Below are 21339 nucleotides of genomic sequence, written 5' to 3'. Positions count from 1 at the left end.
TATTTATTTATTTATTTACTTTTGAGACGGAGTCTCATTCTGTCGCCCAGGCTGCAGTGCAGTGGCGCAATCTCGGCTCACCGCAAGCTCCGCCTCCTGGGTTCACGCCGTTCTCTTGCCTCAGCTTCCTGAGTAGCTGGGACCACAGGGGCCCGCCACCATGCCCGGCTAATTTTTTTGTATTTTTAGTAGAGACGGGGTTTCACCCTGTTAGCCAGGGTGGCCTCAATCTCCTGACCTCGTGATCCGCCCGCCTGGGCCTCCCAAAGTGTTGGGGCTACAGGCGTGAGCCACCGCGCGGCCGCCCCTATCTAATTTTAGAACATTTTCAACACCCGCAAAAGAAATCCTGAACCCTTTAGCAGTCATTCGCATCCCTTTTTCTTTACCCTCAGTCCTTGGCAACCACTAATCTACTTTCTCTGTCTAAGCAGTTGTCTATTCTGAACGTTTCACATAAATGGAATCATACACTATGTAATCTTTTGTGTCTGGTGTCTTTCACTTAGCATAATGTTTTCAAGTTTCATCTATGTTGTGGCATGTTTCAATACTTCGTTCCTTTCTATAGCTGAATAATATTCTATTGTATGGACATATTAACATTTTGTTTATCCATTTATCAGCTGATGGACATTTTGGGTTGTTTCCACTTTTTGGCTATTATAAATAATGCTACTACATGAACATTTGTGTTCAAGTTTTAGTGGGAACACGTGCTTTCAATTCTCTTCAATATATACATAGAAGTGAAATTTCTGGGTCATATGGTAACTGTGCTTAACATTTTGAAGAACTGGCAAACTATTTGTGGCTGCACTGTTATACAATCCCACAAGCAATGAAGGATTTGAAGGTTCCGATTTTTGCCACATCCTCACCAACACAATTGTGGTGATTTTCAACTGAGAGAATATTTATTCCTAAGAGAGACAAGTAAGAATCTAGCGGTGAGTGGTTTGGAAAGAGACCTCCAGGTGATTCTGTTGTGACCTAAACCCACTGCAATAGACACACACACACACACACAGACACACACACAGACACACACACTCACAATAGCTCAAATCACAGTGGTTAAGAGCATGGGCTGTAGAGACAGATCATGGGTTGGAGCCAGGCTCTCATCTATCCGACTTTGGTTATATTATTTACCTCTATTAGCCTCAGTAAAATGGAGATGATACTGTATAGAGGCTGTTGTTAGAACAAAATGAGACAATGCAAGTAAAACCCTTTCCACAGTGCCTAGTATATAATAAATGCTCAGTGTAAGCTATTATTACTATATAAATGAATCAATAATTTTCCATCATATGAACTCATTATAATTTGCCTAACAAATTATTTTGTTGGGCATTTGGGTTGTTTCCAGTTTTTCATGATTATAAGCAATGTTCTTTAGAAATAATTTTATGGCTAAATTTTTGCCCACATCCATGGTTATTTTCTTAGAATAAATTCTGTAAAGTGTTATTTCTTGGTATATTTTTTAAAGGTTTGAAAGACATTTCCAAACACTTATTCTTGTTTAAATTATACTAAAATTTTACTTTGAGCAATGTAATCAGGTACTAAGTATATCCCTGGAGTGTTGCTAAACTGGTTTTGGAAATTCTCACCTTATATCTAACAAATATACTGTAAACTAAAACTTTCTTGCACAGGACAGCCTGAATTTAACTCTAAAACCAATGAATGATAAGAGGTACAAGAAGATGTTTTATCTCATGCTCTCAGATTTAGACTCTTGAGTTTTGTAACTTTTCTCCCTTTGCATCAATATCCTAACTAGACAAGTAAAACAGCTGTCAATGAAATCATGCACAGTAGATATTTTTGTTTAGTATTGAAGCAAATCAAGGGCAAGAGTAAGGTCACAATAGAACCTGAATAGTCAAAAGGAATGATTCCTTGAGAGTGGGCATGACTGAACATTCCTACATTGTTAGGTCTAGAAGCCCTATAAAAGCAATCACTCACAAGTCTATCATGGCATTTTCATAACCAGCCTGGAAAGGATCAGACAAGGGCATCAAATTTCCTCTGATGGATATGGGAAACCTTCAGGGAAAGGTAGGATTTTAAGAGTTATTTAACATTATGGCAGAAGTTTGGTTGAATGGTGGAATGCTCTGGAACTGACATAACTTGGGGGATTTATTGTACAGAAATTGGAGGGGACTTTGCACCGATAACAGAGATGAAGGGAACGATACATCAGCAAGTAATGTGTTTCTACTGGCAGACTGGTAAATGTTTAACAACTGGCTCTCAAAAAAAAAAAAAAAACCCTGAATTTTCATAGTTTTTTTAAAATTTTCTGTGATATAAATATCCTACCATGGCAGATTTCTGATGTTAAGCTACTAACATGATGTCACTCAAAACAGAACTAGAAAGACATGTACGTGATCAGCAAAATCAGCTCTGAATAGCCAGTACCTACCAGCTTCAGTGTACCACTGTGTATTTTCATAAGTTTCTGTACTTGAATTTCAGTTGCAGAAACATTTACATGGTAAAATCCATTAAGAGTCCAGAGTCTAGAATTAATACAACACTTTGAGGGCAAGAGGTTTTGTTTTCTTTTCCCAGGTTAAATGCCACGTTAAAGGATCACTTATATGGCATTACATGTTGTAGCATGAACAAACAGGAATTGCAAACTTGCTAGAAATTCAAGAGGTCATTCTCTGGACGATCAGCACATAAACCACCTTAGAGAGAAAGTTGTGCAATTGGTGCTTAGTGATCATAGAGAGAAATTCCATATGATTCCACAATAGAGAAATGTGACTAGGTCGGCACATACATAATGAGAAAGTCCAAGAGAAGATAATCCTGATTCCTTTCATTTGCACGAGACTTCATGGTTTATAAAGGGCTTTTTGCAAGATGATAAAATTTCATGTATCTAGTTTCTAGTTGTTCATTAAGACAGATTGATAGGCAGTAAAACTGAGGTTTCTAGGTCACTTCTGTTCACATGAACAATTGACTTGGAGTGCATCTCTTCAATTCTCTGCAAGTGGGAGATCTCATGAAGTACCGCAGGAGGAAGAAGGGTCATTTTAGTGAAGCCTGGCTCTGAGCCAAACCTGGACTAAGCACTTTCCTTACCTCTGAAGCCACCCAACAACCCTGTGAAGTAGCAACTATTGTTTTCTTCCATTTTGCAAATATAGAGGTTCAGAGATGTTAAATTACTTACCAAAGGTCATGAAATTTATAAATGCCTGAGCTGGGACACAAACCAGGACTGTCTGACACCTAAAGCCTCTATTAAGACTCTCCAGACTGGCTTAGGTCAAAGGTTTCAGTAAAATTGTAGATATTTAATGTGCTAATTGGACAGGGTGACCCAAAAGGTTCCTGTGTAGGAAGCATTAGCCTAAGGAAGGAGGAGTGGGTATGTGAGTGTTGGGGGAGGAGACCATGACAAGGGTGGTTAAAAAAAAGAATGTGTCTATATGCTGTCAATACTGAGCTGGGTAACTTAAGAAGGCTGTGTATTTGTAATTGGCCTTTTCTATGTAAAGCACAAGCCTGAAATAGGTCAGTCTTTCAGAGTTCCCTCTGCTGCCCCCTTTGAAGACTATGGCCCCTTTTACATAGACTGTAAATTAGACACTAAGTTCCATGACATCAGAGACTGACTACATCTTATACACTGGCGTTGCTGAATCTATAATCCTATCCCAGTGTCTGACATAGTTAAGTACTTGCACACTTGCTGAACATTGATGATGGTGATGATGACGAAAGTAAATACTCAAAGTAATAGCAATGTATTTTTTCCACATATTATCTCATTTAATCCTTGTAATAACTCTATGAAACAAATACTATTCATTTTCCTAATTTATAGATAAGAAAATGATGGTTTAGGGAGATCTTGTAACTTGCTTGAGGACACAAAAATAAGTGACAGAAAATGATATCAGAGCCTTGGCACTTAACATTGCACTATAGTCTGTCGATATAGAATGCATTTGCTGTATTTCTAAGAAAGTTCATGTTATTAAAATTAGATGATAGAATTTAAGTTCTATGAAGAAAGAAATTCTGTTTTATATAAATCTATATCCTTGGCACCTAGAGCAATTCTTTTTTTTTTTTTTCTTGAGAAGGAGTCTTGCTCTGTCTCCCAGGCTGGAGTGCAGTGGTGCGATGCAACCTCTGCCTCCCGGGTTCAAGCGATTCTCCTGCCTCAGCCTCCCGAGTAGCTGGGACTACAGGCGTGTGCCACCATGCCTGGCTAATTTTTTGTATTTTTAGTAGAGACAGGTTTCACCATGTTAGCCAGGATGGCCTCGATCTCCTGACCTCATAATCTGCCTGACTCGGCCTCCCAAAGTGCTGGGATTACAGGTGTGAGCCACCGCGCCTGGCCAGAATAATTCTTTACATAAGTGCTTGGTAAATTTTGATCGTATATATGCATACAGGAATAAATTGAACCAATTATTTCAATAGGAATACAGCTTATGAGCTAGAAAATTTCCAGCTCACAACAGATTATTTTAATATGAATTTTAAGAAGGGGGGAGGTATGAAACCTAAATATTAAAGTAAGATATTCAGCAATTTATTCATTTGTTTAAGAAATGTTTGTCTCCAACAAATATAATTAAGCATCTACTAAGTGCCAGTTAGTCAACAGAAAAGATCTAGTGAGGCCAGGCATGGTGGCTCACTCCAGTAATCCCAGCACTTTGGAAGGCCGAGTCAGGTAGATCACTGAGGTCAGGAGTTTGAGACCAACCTGGCCAACATGATGAAACCCCATCTCTGCTGAAAAATACAAAAATTAGCTGGGTGTGGTGGTCCATGTCTTAGTCCCAGCTACTCAGGAGTCTGAGGCACAAGACTCACTTGAACCCAGGAGGCAGAGGTTGCAGTGAGCCGTGATCGTGTCACTGCAATCCAGCCTGGGCGACAGAGTGAGACTCTGGCTCAAAAAAATAAAATAAATAAAATAAAATAAAATAAAGAAAATAAAAGTAAAAGATCTAGAGAAAATGGCCAACAATAATAAGTAAACAAATATTATAAAATGCTGTGGGACATGAAAAAGACAAAAAAAAAATGTGGAGGCAGAAAACACTGGAAGTCAGGACTATGGTGTGGTCAGGGAATGCCTCAACAAAGCAGGGACAGTTGAGAGGCTGAATGCCAAGACGTGAGGAAGTGTCAAAGAACATAGCATGCAGAAATGCCCACCACTTTTGGAAAGATCTTGACATTTTAGAGGAATAGAGAAGTGGCCAGTGAGTCTTTTGAAGACTGATCTCTGCAGCCTACTCCCATCTCCCCCACTCTCTCCCCCACCCCCCCGGCTCCACAGTGGTGCACAGGGCTCTTTTCACTCCCTTACCTCCACCACAGGTCATTGTGTTATGGCACAGAGCCAACAGCTTTTTTTCCCCTTGGTTTTGGGTGGATGAGCTAGTTCTCTCATATTAGAAAAGAGTAGTTGGCCAAATGGAAACCTTGAAATCTACTTAAACAATGGAGACCTATCCAATCTGCCTTCTCAGAACATGTGTCTTAGGAAAAGTGCCTGGACTGTTGAATAAATGCAGGAGAAAGTTTGCAGGATATGTGAAAAGAAAAATAAATAAACCCAGAGACTCGATCTGTAGAAGGGAAGGGACATTCTCCCCATTGGTTACAGTGGAAAATTTCTCAAGCACAGCCTGGCCAATGAGCCTGGGCCTATCTGATTCATCACACAGCTCTGTCCCAATCTAGCCCATGATTCAGAAAGATACAGGGGAAATTTTCCCAAATACTATTCCAAGGCCTCCTGAAACAATTTAAGATCATTCCAACCAAAGGCACAATGTCTTCTCATCATTTTGATTCACTAAGAGATGAACTTAGCTTTTCCCCACTCTGCTCCTACTCCAAATTGTGCCAATATCCAAGAGAAGCTGCAATGTGTAACTACAAAAGGACTGAATGTTGGAACTTTGGTGATAGATACAGCTCATCCCATGGAAGAACCAGCCACAACAACTGGTACTGAAGTGGATTAAATCAACTTGTACCCGTCTTCACCTGTTACTAAAATTTTAAATGTGTATTTTGAACAAACAAGTGTATAAGCCTTAAGCACCAGATGAAAATAAAATAGAATCTACTGAAAGTTGAACTGAACTCCCCCCACCACACACACACACACACACACACACACACACACATAACTATGTCAAGGAACATTTCTGCTCTTTTCTCCCAGGGATATGCAGTCAATTTCTGGAGATGAGGACGATATCCTTTTCTGTCTACCAGAAGTACCCATACTGCATGGAAATCTAATGACAATTCCCAACCTCAGTTAAGGACTTGTTTTTCCATTTTTTTGAACTTCAAATACTTTCTAAATTGTGTTAACCGAAGCATCGTATGTATATAATTAACTCATAGGTCCCTCTGGGCCCATCTAGCTAAATTTGTGGAGCTTAACTGAGAAAAACATTTGCTGATGTCTCTCCCTACAGTGATACCCATTGAAATGAATACCTTCTACAAGGTGGAGCCTAGGAAATGTCGTTTCCAATTGGCTTTCTAGTGATTGGGGTTGATGTCTTTTCCAAATTGGCTTTCTAGTGATTTGGGTTGCTTCATTAAATGTTTTTGGTTGTTTCATAACAATAATAATCTCATTTTCTTTCAAAAGCAGAGTTTGAAATTTGGGAAAACATGGGTGGGGAGGGAATTCTATATTTTCTTCCTAGTTGAAGTAGGAAGACAGGTCTCTTTTCTGTATTAACTGGACTCCTGAAATTCTCCCAAGGTAGCAGTGGCTCTCTGTGGGCACAGGGCTCTTATGCTTATGTTCCTGTGCTTCAGTGTGCCTTCCATGCTGAGAGCAAATAGAAGGTGTTCCTGCACAAGCAAAACCTAACGGAGGGGCTGCAATAATTTGTCCAAAACGAAGTGCAAAGGGCAAGGGAGAGTGGACTTTTTCAGACTGACCCTGTTTACTAGTCTGGTGCTTTCCTCCACCTGTGTAGACACAGATGCTTTATTGAACACCAGCCTCCTACAGTTAGAAGGTATTTTGACTCTTAGGAATGGGGGAACCAGTTGCAAAGTTCTGGCCCCTGCTCTCCCTCCTATTCCTAGTAGAGGGCTTAAGATAGGCTCTGAGCGGCACTTCCTACTTTCTCCTTTTTCTGAAGCTTCGAGCTCCAAACCTCGCCCTTTAAATTCACCAAGGGACCACATGCATCATATAAGGGTGAGGAAAAGGGACCTGGATGTAGACTTCCTGACTATCCAAATGAACCTACTTATCTTTGCTGTCCTCAAGTTCAGGTGTCCGGAGAAAGGCAGTGAGCTAGAGGCTCTGGGTGCTAGCGTAGACGCGGCCCTTAGCTGAGTGGCGCGAGAGGGGGGAGGAGGTTGGAAGAGCGCGTCTATGCGTTCCACCTGAACCTGCAAGCTAGTCGCTTGCTGCCCAGGTGCCGATTCGCGGCTGCATGCGCTCCACTGCAGCAAAGAGCAGCCGCAGCCTCTGCCTCGGCCACCACCGCTGCTGGGAAAGAGTCCTGGGGCTGCTGACGCGGTTGGGAGGAGCCTTGCCTTTAATGCACCAGCCGCCTCCAGCCTCCTGCAGCAGCAGCAGCAGCAGCAGCAGCAGCAGCAGCTGCGAGTGCGCGCGTGTGGGTGTGAGGTTGAGTGCGCTGGCGCCGGCCGCAGCGCCCTGCCCAGCTCCGCGCCAGCTTCCCTACCCCCGCCTACCGGAGCCGCCCTCCCGTGGGACCAGCACCCTCATTCCGGCCAGGCAAGCCTGAATCCTGTCCCTGCCATCTCGCCACTGCAGCTCCGGTCCAGAAAGGCACCATTTTGTCACGGCTGCCCGCTCTCCCAGGGGGAGGAGGGATCTTTTTTGCATTTTGGAGCGGCTGCCAACGAGGGGAACCTGTTGGGCATCTCCCCAGACCCGCTTGTGAGCGCCTCCGGGGCGGGCGGGCGGGACCAGACCCCTCGGGGCACGGCGCATCTTGGCACCCGGAGGCAGCGGAGGCAGGCGCAGCATCCTCGCTGGGAACTGGAGCTGGAGTGAGCGCACCGCGCGGGAGGAGCCGCCGCAGCCTCGCAGAACCCGAGTGGAGGAGGTGACAGCTCCATTGCCGGGTTTTTATTTTTTTTCTCTCCGCCTCCCCGTCTCCTCCTCAGGCTCGGACCATGGTGCAGTCCCACTGGCTCCCCTGCCCCCCTCTCCTGTGAGACTGGCTGCGGGGAGGGATCATGGATACTTGTCTGCCGGCTTCTGGTTCCCACGCAAGTAAGCCTGCTGTCAATGGAGGAGGACATTGATACCCGCAAAATCAACAACAGTTTCCTGCGCGACCACAGCTATGCGACCGAAGGTAACGCCAGCCCCGCCGCATTCCGCCGTTGGGGCCGGGCGCAAGTTGCGGATCACTGTGCTTCCTGGGCAGCTGGGCGCGTAGTGGCGGAGACTCCTCCGGGCCCTAGGGCTGGGGCGGGGGCTCGGCTGGCCCCGGCAGCCGCCAGTGCACCTCGCATCCATCCGGGCTCCGCGAGGCGAGCCCGGCGTTCAGCAGCAGGTGGACCCGGCGCCCACGGGAGTTAAAATGGCCCTCAGGGATTAGGCTTTTCAGGGTGGGGCTCTCGCCCAGAAAGATGACCCCAGGAAGGCAGATGACCCCTCCCCCGAGATGTTTGCAGGGGTCTTAGGGGGAGATAAGAAGGGAGGGGCCCAGTAGGACCTTGGTCCCCCCTCCCTGAGCGAAACGATGTTATGTCTCTCAGTGGCTGCAGGGAGGGCAAGGTTTCATTTCCTGCCCATTCATCTCCCCGGCCGGCCAGGTTACCTGCTCAGACAATCAAAACCCCAAAAGGCCCTTTGCAGACGGGCGAACCTCTTTCCTTTTGGAAGTGCATTAGTAAAAATAAAAAGGTGGCTGGGGAAATAGTGCTCTGGCGGCCAGCGAATGAGGCTGACACGTGGGGTGAGCAACGCGATCGGTGGGGCCTTTAAAAATCACCATTATGAATTCTGCAGCAGTAGTTTCTGCTGAATCAACAGCCAGCAGAAAGCAAAAGGGTTCAGCAAGCTGAGCTTTGCCAAGAGGTGAAATTGTCGTCTCTCCCTCTCTCCCAGCTTGTTCTGACATAAGCACTAGTGCTGTGCGGACAGGAAGGGAAAGTCAGCAGGTGGAATCTCATTCTGCCTTTTGTGTGTGAATAGAGAGTAGAGGCATTTTTTTCCCCCAATGCCAAAACTTTTGCATTTTTGCTTTCATTTTCTACCTGTAGGCCTTTTATCCTTAGCCACTCGTACAAAGTGTTGCATTATCACATTGTAATATCCATTCGAGAAAATGTATGTGGAAGTGCTTTAGGACAATGTTGCAAGGCGTATTAATTTAAAATTATTATTCTTGGATGCTAACATTTCTGTAATATTTAATCAAATCAAAGGCTACTAGAGAAATGTGATGGGGGAGTAAAAGAGTTCAAGCTCTGAAAGAAATAAAAAGACACACACACATCTGGGGGTAAAGGTGGCATCTTCTATAAACATCCCTGGAAGTTCTAGATAGAAGCAATGTCCAGTGCTATTGAAAGTATATTCTCCATTTGTCATCATTTTTGGAGAGCATCAAGCCCAGTGTGCCCATGGTGCTAGACAGATAAAGCAGAGTTGTAAGCTCTGGTCTCCAGGAGCTTAGAGATGGCTTTTAAGATGTGCAGCCCATCCCTCCCCTATACAGAGCACCATACTTACCGATTCTTTTTCTGTGCATGATGGCAACCTGATTGTAAGATGTTCTCTCTCAATCTTAGTGCTTTGTCACTGACTCAGTGACCTGGTAGCATATGACTAACTCTGTATCTAAGCATGTCATCCAAGAGAGAAGTTGGCCTTGGGTCTGTTGGCTTTTGGGGGAACATTTCTTTCTGTTTGTAACCACAAAGAAAGAGAGCTACCTTCATGTTTTCTTGTATATTACATTATGCAGGCAAGAGAAACTTAGCAAGCTGAGAAAATGCCCAGAATGGAGCTATGTGTACAGGAGTGTCAATTGTGAAGTGAAGAAATCAGTTAAAAATGGCATTCTTTATTGTTTTCAGGGCCCTGGATATTACCTTTGTTCTTATTTTTATTCCTTTTTTGAAAACTCTGATTCTGGATAGAATATCTAGGTTCATATAGTCAAAAATAGATATGAGTTTATAGCAATGAGATTTCTGGCATGTGAGAATCAACCTCTCAGATTTCTTTCTCTTTCTCAAACACACACACATACTAATCACACTCAAAACTAACAAACCTTTATTTCACAGAAGCTTCCAGGTTTTAAAATCTGATCTTAGAGAAGGTATGGAAAGAAAAGGAAAATAGAACTTAAACGATGTAAATACCAGAAGTTGGATAGAGCAAGAAGTTCCCTATAGTTTTGACCTATTCATTTCAGGGAAGATTCATGCAATTTTGTTGCCAGAGCGGGAAGAGTCCCTGTTCTTCCAATGAATACCTTAAGAAGTGTTAGTATACCTTGAAAGAGCACCAGATCAAAAGACTCTTTTTAAAAATTCTCCTCACTGGGGACTTGCCCCACAAGTTCTCTTCCCCCTTATTAACTTATAGCCTCTTACTGGGTGAGGAATTATCTTCTAGTCCTTCCATAGATCTTGCTTTTCTGTTTCCTTTAACATTTCTACATTTTCCTCCTACCTGCTCAGTTATGTCAGATTGTTCTTTTTTTTCTTCAAAAATATCTCCTTCGCATGTATTTCTGAATTTTTCTTCTGTTTGCTCAGATCATTCCACATTGCAGTGTTCTATTTAAAGCTGAAAGGTTTTTGCTGTGTAGTTAGTGTGAAGGACTCTAAACTCAATTTGCATTTAAGTGGTGGCTGCAGGCAAGTTCATCCAGCTAAGAGCAATGCAAATGCTAAAAGACACTTTCACCCAAGCTCTGCTCTCTCAGTCTCTTTCTCTCTCTTTCTCAAAAGAATGCATGGTATGCATTTAATAAATAAATTTCCTAGGACTTTTTTTTAATTCTGAGCGTGAAAATTACCACCCTCCCCTACCTTTCCTCCTCTTTTAAAGTTAACATCTTTGAGCATCTTCTATGTTCCAAGCACTGTGCTGAGCTCTTTATGTATAGCATTTCAATATATCTAAACCCTGTTAAATGGATGTTGCCATTTCCATTTTCAAAGAAGGGAACTGATGCAACTGAGGTCTGGAGATGTTACTAATTTGCCAAAAGTCACACATTCAATGGAAAACCTTGTCTTCAAACTCAAGCCAGTGTCTGAAGGCCAGGTTCTCCCACTAGGAAATTCTGCACTGCTTAATTTTCCTTTAACCATCAGCTCTTATTCTGGGAAAGATTGCAATGGTTTTATCTCGGTGTATAAGCTGTGTTTCCATCAGGCATAAAATCCTTTGCAGGGAGAATTTGAAGTGTATGTATGGGGTTATATAGAGGAAGGGCCTTGGGTGGGGTTGAAATTTCCCACAAAAGTAAAGTCAACACAATGGTTTGATTTTTTTTTTTTTCAAGATATGGAACCCCAGGTTTCCTAACCAGGGATTCATCTCTCAAATCTCTCTGTATGTGGGTTTCCTGCTATATTTTTAGGCTTCTGTTACAGCCAAGTAAAACCCTATCTCCATTATAGCAGTCTGTGAGTTTTCTAGATTAATCTTCCTACTTTCAAATGGGGCCACAGATAGACCGAATATTCTACACAGATGGGGTGTTTTAAAATAACTGCTCTGTTCTCAGTTTCCTTAGCTGGAAAGCGGGAATAACAATAGAATCTATGCCGAAGAAAAATTATTTGATGCAGAGAAAGCACTCAAGCACTCGGGATATGCCTAATACAAAGCCCACCCTTAATTCATTATAGCTGTTATTGTTACTTAATGTACTTCCTGGTTATATCTGGCAACAAGTGGGTTCCACCTTCCCTCAGAAGCCTTTTTTAAAAACTATCTTGTTTATACATATTAAAGGAAGAACAAGTTTACTATTCCAAGTAGCTCCTTTCAATTATTGATTCATTCTGCCTTTAAGTCCTCCAACAAATACTGACGTTTTGCAGAGGTGATACGGGATGTTCCAGTACAGACATGGTCTCTGTCCTCATGGATCTTTCAATCTAGCAGAGGAGATAGTATGAGACAAATAATTTTGCAAATAAATATATAGTTACCAATTGTGATAAGTGATATTTAGGAAAGGCACAAGATGCCTTGGTGTCATAAGGTGGAAAGGTGGATCTAATTTAGATCGGGAGTTCAAGGACAGCCCCTCAGACAGCTGAAACTGAGAACTAAAGGATGAATTTGCAATTAACAAGACCTGAAAGCATTTTAGGTAGAAGGGACAATAGGTACAAAAGCCCAGAGAGATAAAATAGCCTAACTGAGTCAAGGAATGGAAAGATGACTATGGCTAGGAATAGGGAGAAGAGTGATAAAAATGAGAACGGAGTCTGCAGTTCATTTTGAAATGTACTAAAAGCAAGAAAGATTAATGCTAAGAGAGAGGGATTGGTAAATGGATAGACATATGATAAAGCAAGTATAAAATGTTAGTCACTGGCGGGCCGTGGTGTTGTGTGCCTGTAATCCCAGCTACTCAGGAGGCTGAGGCAGGAAATCACTTGAACTTGGGAGGCAGAGGTTGCAGTGAGCCAAGGCCGTGCCACCACACTCCAGTCTGGTGATAGAGTGAGACTCCATCTCAAAAAAAAAAGTTAATGAATAATGACTAAATTGAGGTGGTGGGTCTATGGATAATCACTGTAATTTTTTTTCCACTTTGCAGTCTGTATGAATTTTCATAATAAAATGTTGGGGGAATAAAAGACTGGAGAAGTATTCAGGTACCAGATCATATCAAGCCTTTTTGACCACAAGGAGTTTGGACTCTATCCAAAGATGAATGGAAAGCCATTAAGGAAGAGGGAAACATGATCAGATTTGTTTTTCTAGAAGCTTAATCTGGCTGCTATGTAGGATGGGGTTAGAGAGCCAGGTATGTAATGAAAAAGAATGAAAGTTGGGAGATAATTAGGAGATCATGGTGTGCTCCAGGATGGTGGCATCAGTAGAGATAGAGAGAATTAGATGGATTTAAGATACATAATAGAGAAAGAATGCATTGTACTTACTTACTATGATTGGGTGCAGATGGAGAAGGTGATGTCAAGGACAACTCCCATAATTTTGCCATGAAAATGGATGCACAATGGGGCTCGTCACTGACAGTGGAAATAGACTGAAAACTGATTAGTTTGAGAAGACAGTGAGACATCTAGTTTCACAGTGAGACTTGCAAGTAGACGATTGGATTTCTGGGTCTGAAGCTCAAGAGAAAGACCTGGACTAGATAATAAATTTGGGATTAAACATCACCAGCATATTAAAGGTACTTAAAACTATATGAATAGATGAGTTGCCTCGGATAAGAGCATTTCAGGGCAAAATTTGAACCAATGAGTGAGAAAGTACAAGGAAGCGGATCTTGGCTTGGTATGAAGAAATTGTAGCAAAAAAGTACCTCACAATAGAATAGGGCCTTGGTAAGCATAACTAACCACACACTGATATTATTCAAGTAATACTATAATATATGGCCATTTCTCAGCAATGTGGTAGGATAAGAAGAGTACAGTCTTGGATGAGTTGAGTTTAGAACGTCTCCAGATTTGAGATCTGAGTGATTTGTGAAATACATTAGCTTTTTAGGGCCACAGAGAGTAAAAGTGGGGAAGTAAAGTTTCCTCCTCCATCCCCCATTCCACATAAGCTCAAAAAACGGGGAACTTATGATGAATAAAGCTGGGAAGGTACATGAAAATGGCTTTTGATATGAAGATGCTGGGAAGGCATTGAAAAAATAAAAGGGGGTAGTGTCATATGATGGAGAGCTGCCTCATAGTTCCTTAAGTTGCTTTGGTATTTGTATGCAAATGCCAGATCAGAATGCTATTTCCAATGCATATGGATGAATGTTTGAGCTCTCTGCTGTTCTCAGAGAAACCTGAAATGCGAGGTGAGAAGTAGTAGCTGCCTTACACTATTGTAAATGACCTTTCTGGGGATGGGAAATGTTCTGCTACTAAACATAATAACCAGAATGCATTAAAAATCACTAGCAAGTATTCATTATTAGCATCCAGGTCCCCAGGGGCAATCCCAAGCCCTTTATGAGTGCTGGTCAGAATTGTACCAATGATCCTGGGGTGAATAATATTAGGCCAGTCCTGTCAAAATATTGGTAATGACCAATGAAAAGAGCACAGCTGCAGACTGACATTCCTAGACTTTGGTATTTGCATTTAAGAAGAAATAAGGGTCCAATTTAGACACTTAGCTGAGGGAAAGAAACTAAGGTATCACGAGTACTGTCTATTCCAGGCATTTTCCTAGGTATTTCTTATGTTTACTCATTTAATCTCCTTCAACAACCCAGAGAGAATGGTTGCATTAACCCCATTTTTAAAATAAGAAATTTCAAGGTACAGAGAACCAAAGGAACTTGCATAACAAATACATATGTATTACAAACATACTCACTTATAAGTGGCATAACCAGATTAGAGCCCATGACTGTGTGGATTCTTGGCACATGTTCTTTGCCCACCCGTGCTGCTCAGGATCTTTTGGAGAAATGCAAGTTGTGGTCCACCCTCCACATATATCCCATTGGTGCCTACTCGGTGCTGCTGGATTTACTTGATCCATCTTCTCCTAGCACAGCAGTGCATGTCTCTGGGCCTTTCCCATTATCCCACAGGGAGGGAGCTGAATTCTACGACCCAGTAACAGAATCCTTAGCTGACTTACTCCTGTAGATTTCTTCTGTTATATAATAAGAACAGAAAAAAGTGTTTATGGAATTGAGCAATCAAGATGTGAGAACTAGCTGGAGTTTTTTGAATAGCCTTCTCCATGTCACTCATCCCCAGTGTAGGACAGTAAGCATGCAGCTACCAAACTGAGCTGAGATGGTCCCGCTGGGCCATCTAGGCACCCACTCTTCCCAGCTCATGACAACTCATATAGTTGCCTGGGCCACAGCACGAGGAATATGACAGAGGCAGCTGTGGGATGGCAGATGTTCTTTTGCACATAAATATGTAGATGTCTGAGGCTCCACTTTGGCCAGAGTGGCTCTCCAGCTGGTTCCCCTCATCTTCCATTAATAAGATGATTTTGCTTTCACCCAACTTGTCATCTTTACCACCAAATTTTCTTCTTTTGACTCTCCAATAGAACTCTAGAATCAGGCTGAAAGTCAGCCCCAACATAACTATCTCACAGAAAGCACAGATTATTTTTATAAGTCCACTAGGAACTTTGTCAGAAATAACCCAGGAACCTTTGAGTTCTTCTGCTCCAAGTTCACTGTGAAAAGAGTTAATAGTGGGAAATATTAATAGTTAATGTTCATAGCTTTCTTTGGAGAAAGGGTCATCCTGGGTAATGAGAAGGGGTGTGTGCATGTATAGGGGGTAGTCAGACTTTCACTTCTGTGCTTTAGAGGTAAAAGACTTGATCGCTTACAACAAATGTTAAATGAAGTAGGCAGGGGGGGTCTGTGTTTAAGGGGAAAAAACATGTGTGGAGTTTAGGAATCTAGAGGGGCCCCTATGAACAGGTTTTAACCTGAGAAGGATGGAGTCTGTTGGACGGAGTGTGCCGAACAGTACCTTACCTGTGGGAGGATGTGTTTCAGGTGTACTGGCCTTCGTGCTTGGTGTGTTAGTCAGCTCAGACTGCATTTTAAAAAATGCTACATACTGGGTTGCCTAAACAACAGAAATTTTGTTTTCTCACATTTCTGGAGTCTGGAAGTCCAAGATCAAGGTGCCAGCAGGGTTGGTTTCTGGTGAGTTCTCTTTTTCCATGTATAGCCAACTTCTTACTGGGTCCTCATTTGGCCTTTCTCCTGTGTGCAAGTGTGAAAAGAGAGAGAGCAATCTCTGGCATTTTTTTTTCTTCTTGCAAAGGGACCAGCCCCATAAGACCTTATCCTTATGACCTCATTTAATCTTAATTATCTCCTTAAAGGACCTATCTCCAAATACAGTCACACTAGGAGTTAGGGCTTCAACATATAGATTGGGGTGGAGGGGGGCACAATTGGGTCCATAACATTGGGGAACTGAAAACCTCCTCCATCAAGCATTGCTTATCACACTGGTATGAATCCTTGTTAAGCAATGAACCTGAAGTGGTCACAGAATGGCAGGCTGCCTCCTCCACCTGACGCAGAAGGATCAGCTTGATGTCCCTCTACAGACACACAAGGGTGTAGAGGGTGGCAAAGCTGTAAATGTCTCTAATAGGGAATATTGCAGCAAGATGCTGCTGAGAGTTTCCAGGTGGTCTGAAAGATAGAACTTGGGTCCCTAAGTACAAAATACCACCAGGAAGGACCTTACCACAGTGGGAGAGCCACACAGGAAACTCAGTGAAACTAACATTGCTCATGTAGCCTTGTAGAAGTCAGGTTAGGGCTAGAGGCACTCAAGTTGGGAGGTCTATTGGTTCATGCCAACTGCATTATTGTAATTCACATTTCCCTCTGCCTTTATGTTTTTATTTATAAGTCAAATAATACTATACTCTTTCTTACTTAAAAGGATTAAAGCATGATAAGTAGATAAAGCATGAATCACCCTCCATCCCATGCCCATCCCACTTTCCTACCCAAAGGTTACCATTATCAGTAGTTGGTAGACTTCCTCAGAGCCATCTTTCTATTCATACATTTAAATATACATGTACAGGTATATAGTTGGGGAGGATGTTTGCATAAATGAGTACACACTGCCTGTTTTATTTACACTTTGTTTGTTCTTCTACTAGTGATATGTCTACAAGATTTTTCCATATCAGAACACCTACATCTGTCTCATGCCTTTTAATGGCTGCACAGTGCTCCATAGTATGACAGTACCACAGTTTATTTAGTAGTTCCCTGTGGATAGAAAATTGTTTCCAGCTTTTATATTACATAAGATGCTGCAGTGATTATCTGTGTATGTGTGTTTTTGTTTAAATGTTCTTCTTCCTGATTTTATTATCTTTAAAGCTGAGATGACAGTTCCCATTTCTTAGCAAAATGGCAAGAAAAAATCAGAAATCTGTGGTCTTCTATTTGTCTTCTGTGTAACCTTGGATCAGTCATTTAAACCAAGAACCTGAATTTCCTAATGTAGAGAATGAGAATACCTGATCTACCTATTTATATGTGCCCAGTACTGTGTCTTCCAAAACCATTGTGGATTTGAATGTTAATGATTAATAATGATTGCTGGTAGTTATGGAGGGCTTTCTGTGTGCCAGTACAGGCTTTGAGCCTTAAAGTATTTTTCTCATGTAATCCAGTTTAATTGTATAGGCTGATACTGTTCTTATCCCCCTTTAAATGAAAAGTTAAAGCAGAATAATATGATTACTAGTCCATTGTTACACAACAGTGAGTAGAACAGAAGTCACATCCAGGTCTGTCTGATTCCAAACCCTGTATTCTTAAACTTGGCAAAAATTCATCACAATGTAGTATATGAACACCTGTTTAAAAGAACAGTTATGATGTTGATAGAGAAAAGATGATTCATTTTTCTAAAAAATATTCTTCTGAATCAATCAATACAAGGGTCCAATTTCTACCAAGGATTTGAAAATGAACTGGGGGGAAATGGAAAGGCAATGCAGTATCGTAAGCAGTAATGTGGAATGCACGTCAGAAGATCTGGGTAGGATTCCAGTCCTGCTACCATAATTTGTCACTTTTATTCTCTGGGCTTCAGTTTCCTAATCTACTTTAATGAGGTTGAAGATGGGGGAGGGAAGGCATGCTCTCTACAGACTTTTCTGACTCTCAGTTTCTATGAGGCATTATTTCTGTATTTGTGATCATCTAGGTCTCTTTGATATGTTCCGATGTTCACCTCAGGGGTGAGACTGGGAAAACATGGCCATAGGCTTTAAATGACCCCAGAAATTCCAGGTCTGGCTGTACTTCCTGGGTCAAATCATCCTGCTGGCAAGAAGGCTCTGGTGCAGCCAAGAGGCAGAGCCAGAAAGGGAAACTTCTCTTTGCCAAAAGCTGCTGCAGATGGAGGAGCCAGTCTGTCTGGGCAGCCATGACTTTGAGAGGAGCCATTTGGCAAAGTTGTTGGCAGGAGCTGCCTTGCAGCATGAATGCTGGAGACAGTCCTGGGCTGGAGTGAATCAGGGACGCAGCAAAGGTGGCTGGTGGAACAAATAACCATCTGGTGAGCAGGGTGCTGCTCATCTTGCCACACTGATGGGGAAGAGCAAGTGCCAATCAATGAGGTTAAGCTCTCAATGACATGATCTGACAGGCACAATAGAATTTCTCTCCTGTTATTTTATACTCCATGGTGGGGGTTATAAACTCCAAGGGAACATAATTTTTTCAGAAACCAGGAAGGACCCAATTTCTTCCACTATTATAAAGTAGGAAAGAAAATTCAACAATTCAAACAAAAATTATTTATTGCCAAGTGCTATGTAGGAAGTGCTGGGGCATATGGTGAAGTATAAGACTATAGTCTTGTTCTCAAACGTCTTTCCATCTATTTGGGCAGGTGACACTCAGTCCTTCTCAAAACATAATTAACCACAGAAGCTAGGGTGCGTGAAACTGTGTCCTGTTTATCTCTCTGTTATCATGAGGTGTCTGAGGTGGTGGAATCAGAGCCCACCTGGCTCTAGACACACCTCTGGCTATGCTAGTTCTGTGGCCTTGAGCAGGTCACTTCATCTTGCTGAGTGTTTTCTTGCCGACAAAAATATGGCAGGGGATGAGGCAACATGTTATTATTTATATGTGATAAATAAATAAATACAAAAGAATCCCTGTCTACTCCATGCATTTGGGACCAATAGTTGACAGTGAACTTGAAAAGTTAAGGCAAGGAGTCATAAAAAATAACATACCATTTAAATTTACTAATTTCAATGAAAGGCCCGATGAAGAATCAAGACCTTACCTTTGAGTATGGATCTGCTGATTGGGGGTTGTAATATTTTTCTTGCATGAACTGTCCCCCAAATGACAAAGACCATGCCCAACTTTGATTTCCTTGAGGTTGAACAAGACCATAGATATCGCAGAAGCAGTCTTACTACAGAATACTTCTAGATTCTTGTAATTGTTCCCCAATTTTTATATCTCCTACTTTTAATTTGATGATTCTGTCAAGTCTTTTGAAATTTTTCAACTGACTTTTCATATGAAACAATCATCCTTCTTTTCATACTATTCTTCTCATTACCTTTCATGATATTTAATTAAATAACAAGTATAACTTGCATCAGGAGATTTGGAAACAAACACAAATGACTCTCAGTAAACATGCAACTCAACCTGAAGGAGCAGAAGTGTGCCTATGTACCAGAGATTAGCCTACTCAATTCGCTGTGAGTACTTATAAAGGATGTTGTAGGCCTGTTTTACAGAAAGAATGGAAGGCACTTTTTCTTTTTTTTTTTGCATGTATCAAAAGTTAATTTATTCTTATTTCAAGGTAGTATTCCAGCATACAGATATACTATAATTTGTTTATTCATCTATTGATAGACATTTGTGTTGTCAGCTACTGATGAGGATCATGTACATCTGTGAATAATGTTTATGTGCATAAGTCTTTGTATGAATGTATTTTCTAATTTTCTTGGGAAAATATCTAGATATGGAATGTCTGGTTGTTATGGCAGATATAAGTGTGAGACATATATATATATACACACATATATTTGTATATTTTATATATGTTTAAAATATTTTCTTTTTTTTTCTTTTTCTGTTTATTTTTTATTATTGTTATACTTTAAGTTTTAGGGTACATGTGCACAATGTGTAGGTTAGTTACATATGTATACATGTGCCATGCTGGTGTGCTGCACCCATTAACTCATCATTTAGCATTAGGTATATCTCCTAATGCTACCCCTCCCCCCTCCCCCCACCCCACAACAGTCCCCAGAGTGTGATGTTCCCCTTCCTGTGTCCATGTGTTCTCATTGTTCAATTCCCATCTATGAGTGAGAACATGCAGTGTTTGGTTTTTTGTCCTTGCGATAGTTTATTGAGAATGATGATTTCCAATTTCATCCACGTTGCTACAAAGGACATGAACTCATCATTTTTTATGGCTACATAGTATTCCATGGTGTATATGTGCCACATTTTCTTAATCCAGTCTATCATTGTTGGACATTTGGGTTGGTTCCAAGTTTTTGCTATTGTGAATAGTGCCACAATAAACATGCCTGTGCATGTGTCTTTATAGCAGCATGATTTATAGTCCTTTGGGTATATACCCAGTAATGGGATGGCTGGGTCAAATGGTATTTCTAGTTCTAGATCCCTGAGGAATCGCCACACTGACTTCCACAATGGTTGAACTAGTTTACAGTCCCACTAACAGTGTAAAAGTGTTCCTATTTCTCCACATCCTCTCCAGCACCTGTTGTTTCCTGACTTTTTAATGATTGCCATTCTAACTGGTGTGAGATGGTATCTCATTGTGGTTTTGATTTGCATTTCTTTGATGACCAGTGATGATGAGCATTTTTTCATGTGTCTTTTGGCTGCATAAATGTCTTCTTTTGAGAAGTGTCTGTTCATATCCTTTGCCCACTTTTTGATGGGATTGTTTGTTTTTTTCTTGTAAATTTGTTTGAGTTCATTGTAGATTCTGGATATTAGCACTTTGTCAGATGAGTAGGTTGCGAAAATTTTCTCCCATTTTGTGGGTTGCCTGTTCACTCTGATGGTAGTTTCTTTTGCTGTGCAGAAGCTCTTTAGTTTAATTAGATCTCATTTGTCAATTTTGGCTTTTGTTGCCATTGCTTTTGGTGTTTTAGACATGAAGTCCTTGCCCATGCCTATGTCCTGAATGGTAATGCCTAGGTTTTCTTCTAGGGTTTTTATAGTTTTAGGTCTAACATTTAAGTCTTTAATCCATCTTGAATTAATTTTTGTATAAGGTGTAAGGAAGGGATCCAGTTTCAGCTTTCTCCATATGGCTAGCCAGTTTTCCCAGCACCATTTAATAAATAGGGAATCCTTTCCCCATTTCTTGTTTTTCTCAGGTTTGTCAAAGATCAGATAGTTGTAGATATGTGGCATTATTTCTGAGGGCTCTGTTCTGTTCCATTGATCTATATCTCTGTTTTGGTACCAGTACCATGCTGTTTTGGTTACTGTAGCCTTGTAGTATAGTTTGAAGTCAGGTAGCTTGATGCCTCCAGCTTTGTTCTTTTGGCTTAGGATTGACTTG

General features: G+C 41.5%; 1 protein-coding gene across 9 annotated transcripts in view; it reads left to right on the top strand.

Moving 5' to 3' along the window:
- PPP2R2B (protein phosphatase 2 regulatory subunit Bbeta) overlaps positions 1 to 21339 on the top strand; it is a 495072-nt gene that overhangs the window by 197278 nt on the left and 276455 nt on the right. For 2 of the 9 annotated variants that reach the window (XM_054489455.2, XM_054489451.2), the window contains exon 2: positions 8194 to 8387. The exons of 5 other annotated variants lie outside the window; for them this stretch is intronic. In XM_054489455.2, coding sequence (XP_054345430.1) covers positions 8318 to 8387 — 70 coding nt within the window. In that variant the 5' untranslated portion in view covers positions 8194 to 8317. Of the gene's footprint in view, positions 1 to 7634; positions 7799 to 8193; positions 8388 to 21339 lie in introns of those variants that run through there. 2 more of the 9 variants (XM_054489460.2, XM_054489457.2) reach the window with 2 other exon arrangements.

The sequence above is a fragment of the Pongo pygmaeus genome, chromosome 4 (assembly GCF_028885625.2).
Source record: "Pongo pygmaeus isolate AG05252 chromosome 4, NHGRI_mPonPyg2-v2.0_pri, whole genome shotgun sequence".
Classification (NCBI taxonomy): Eukaryota; Metazoa; Chordata; class Mammalia; order Primates; family Hominidae; genus Pongo; species Pongo pygmaeus.
This window is presented reverse-complemented; position numbering and strand designations above follow the sequence as displayed.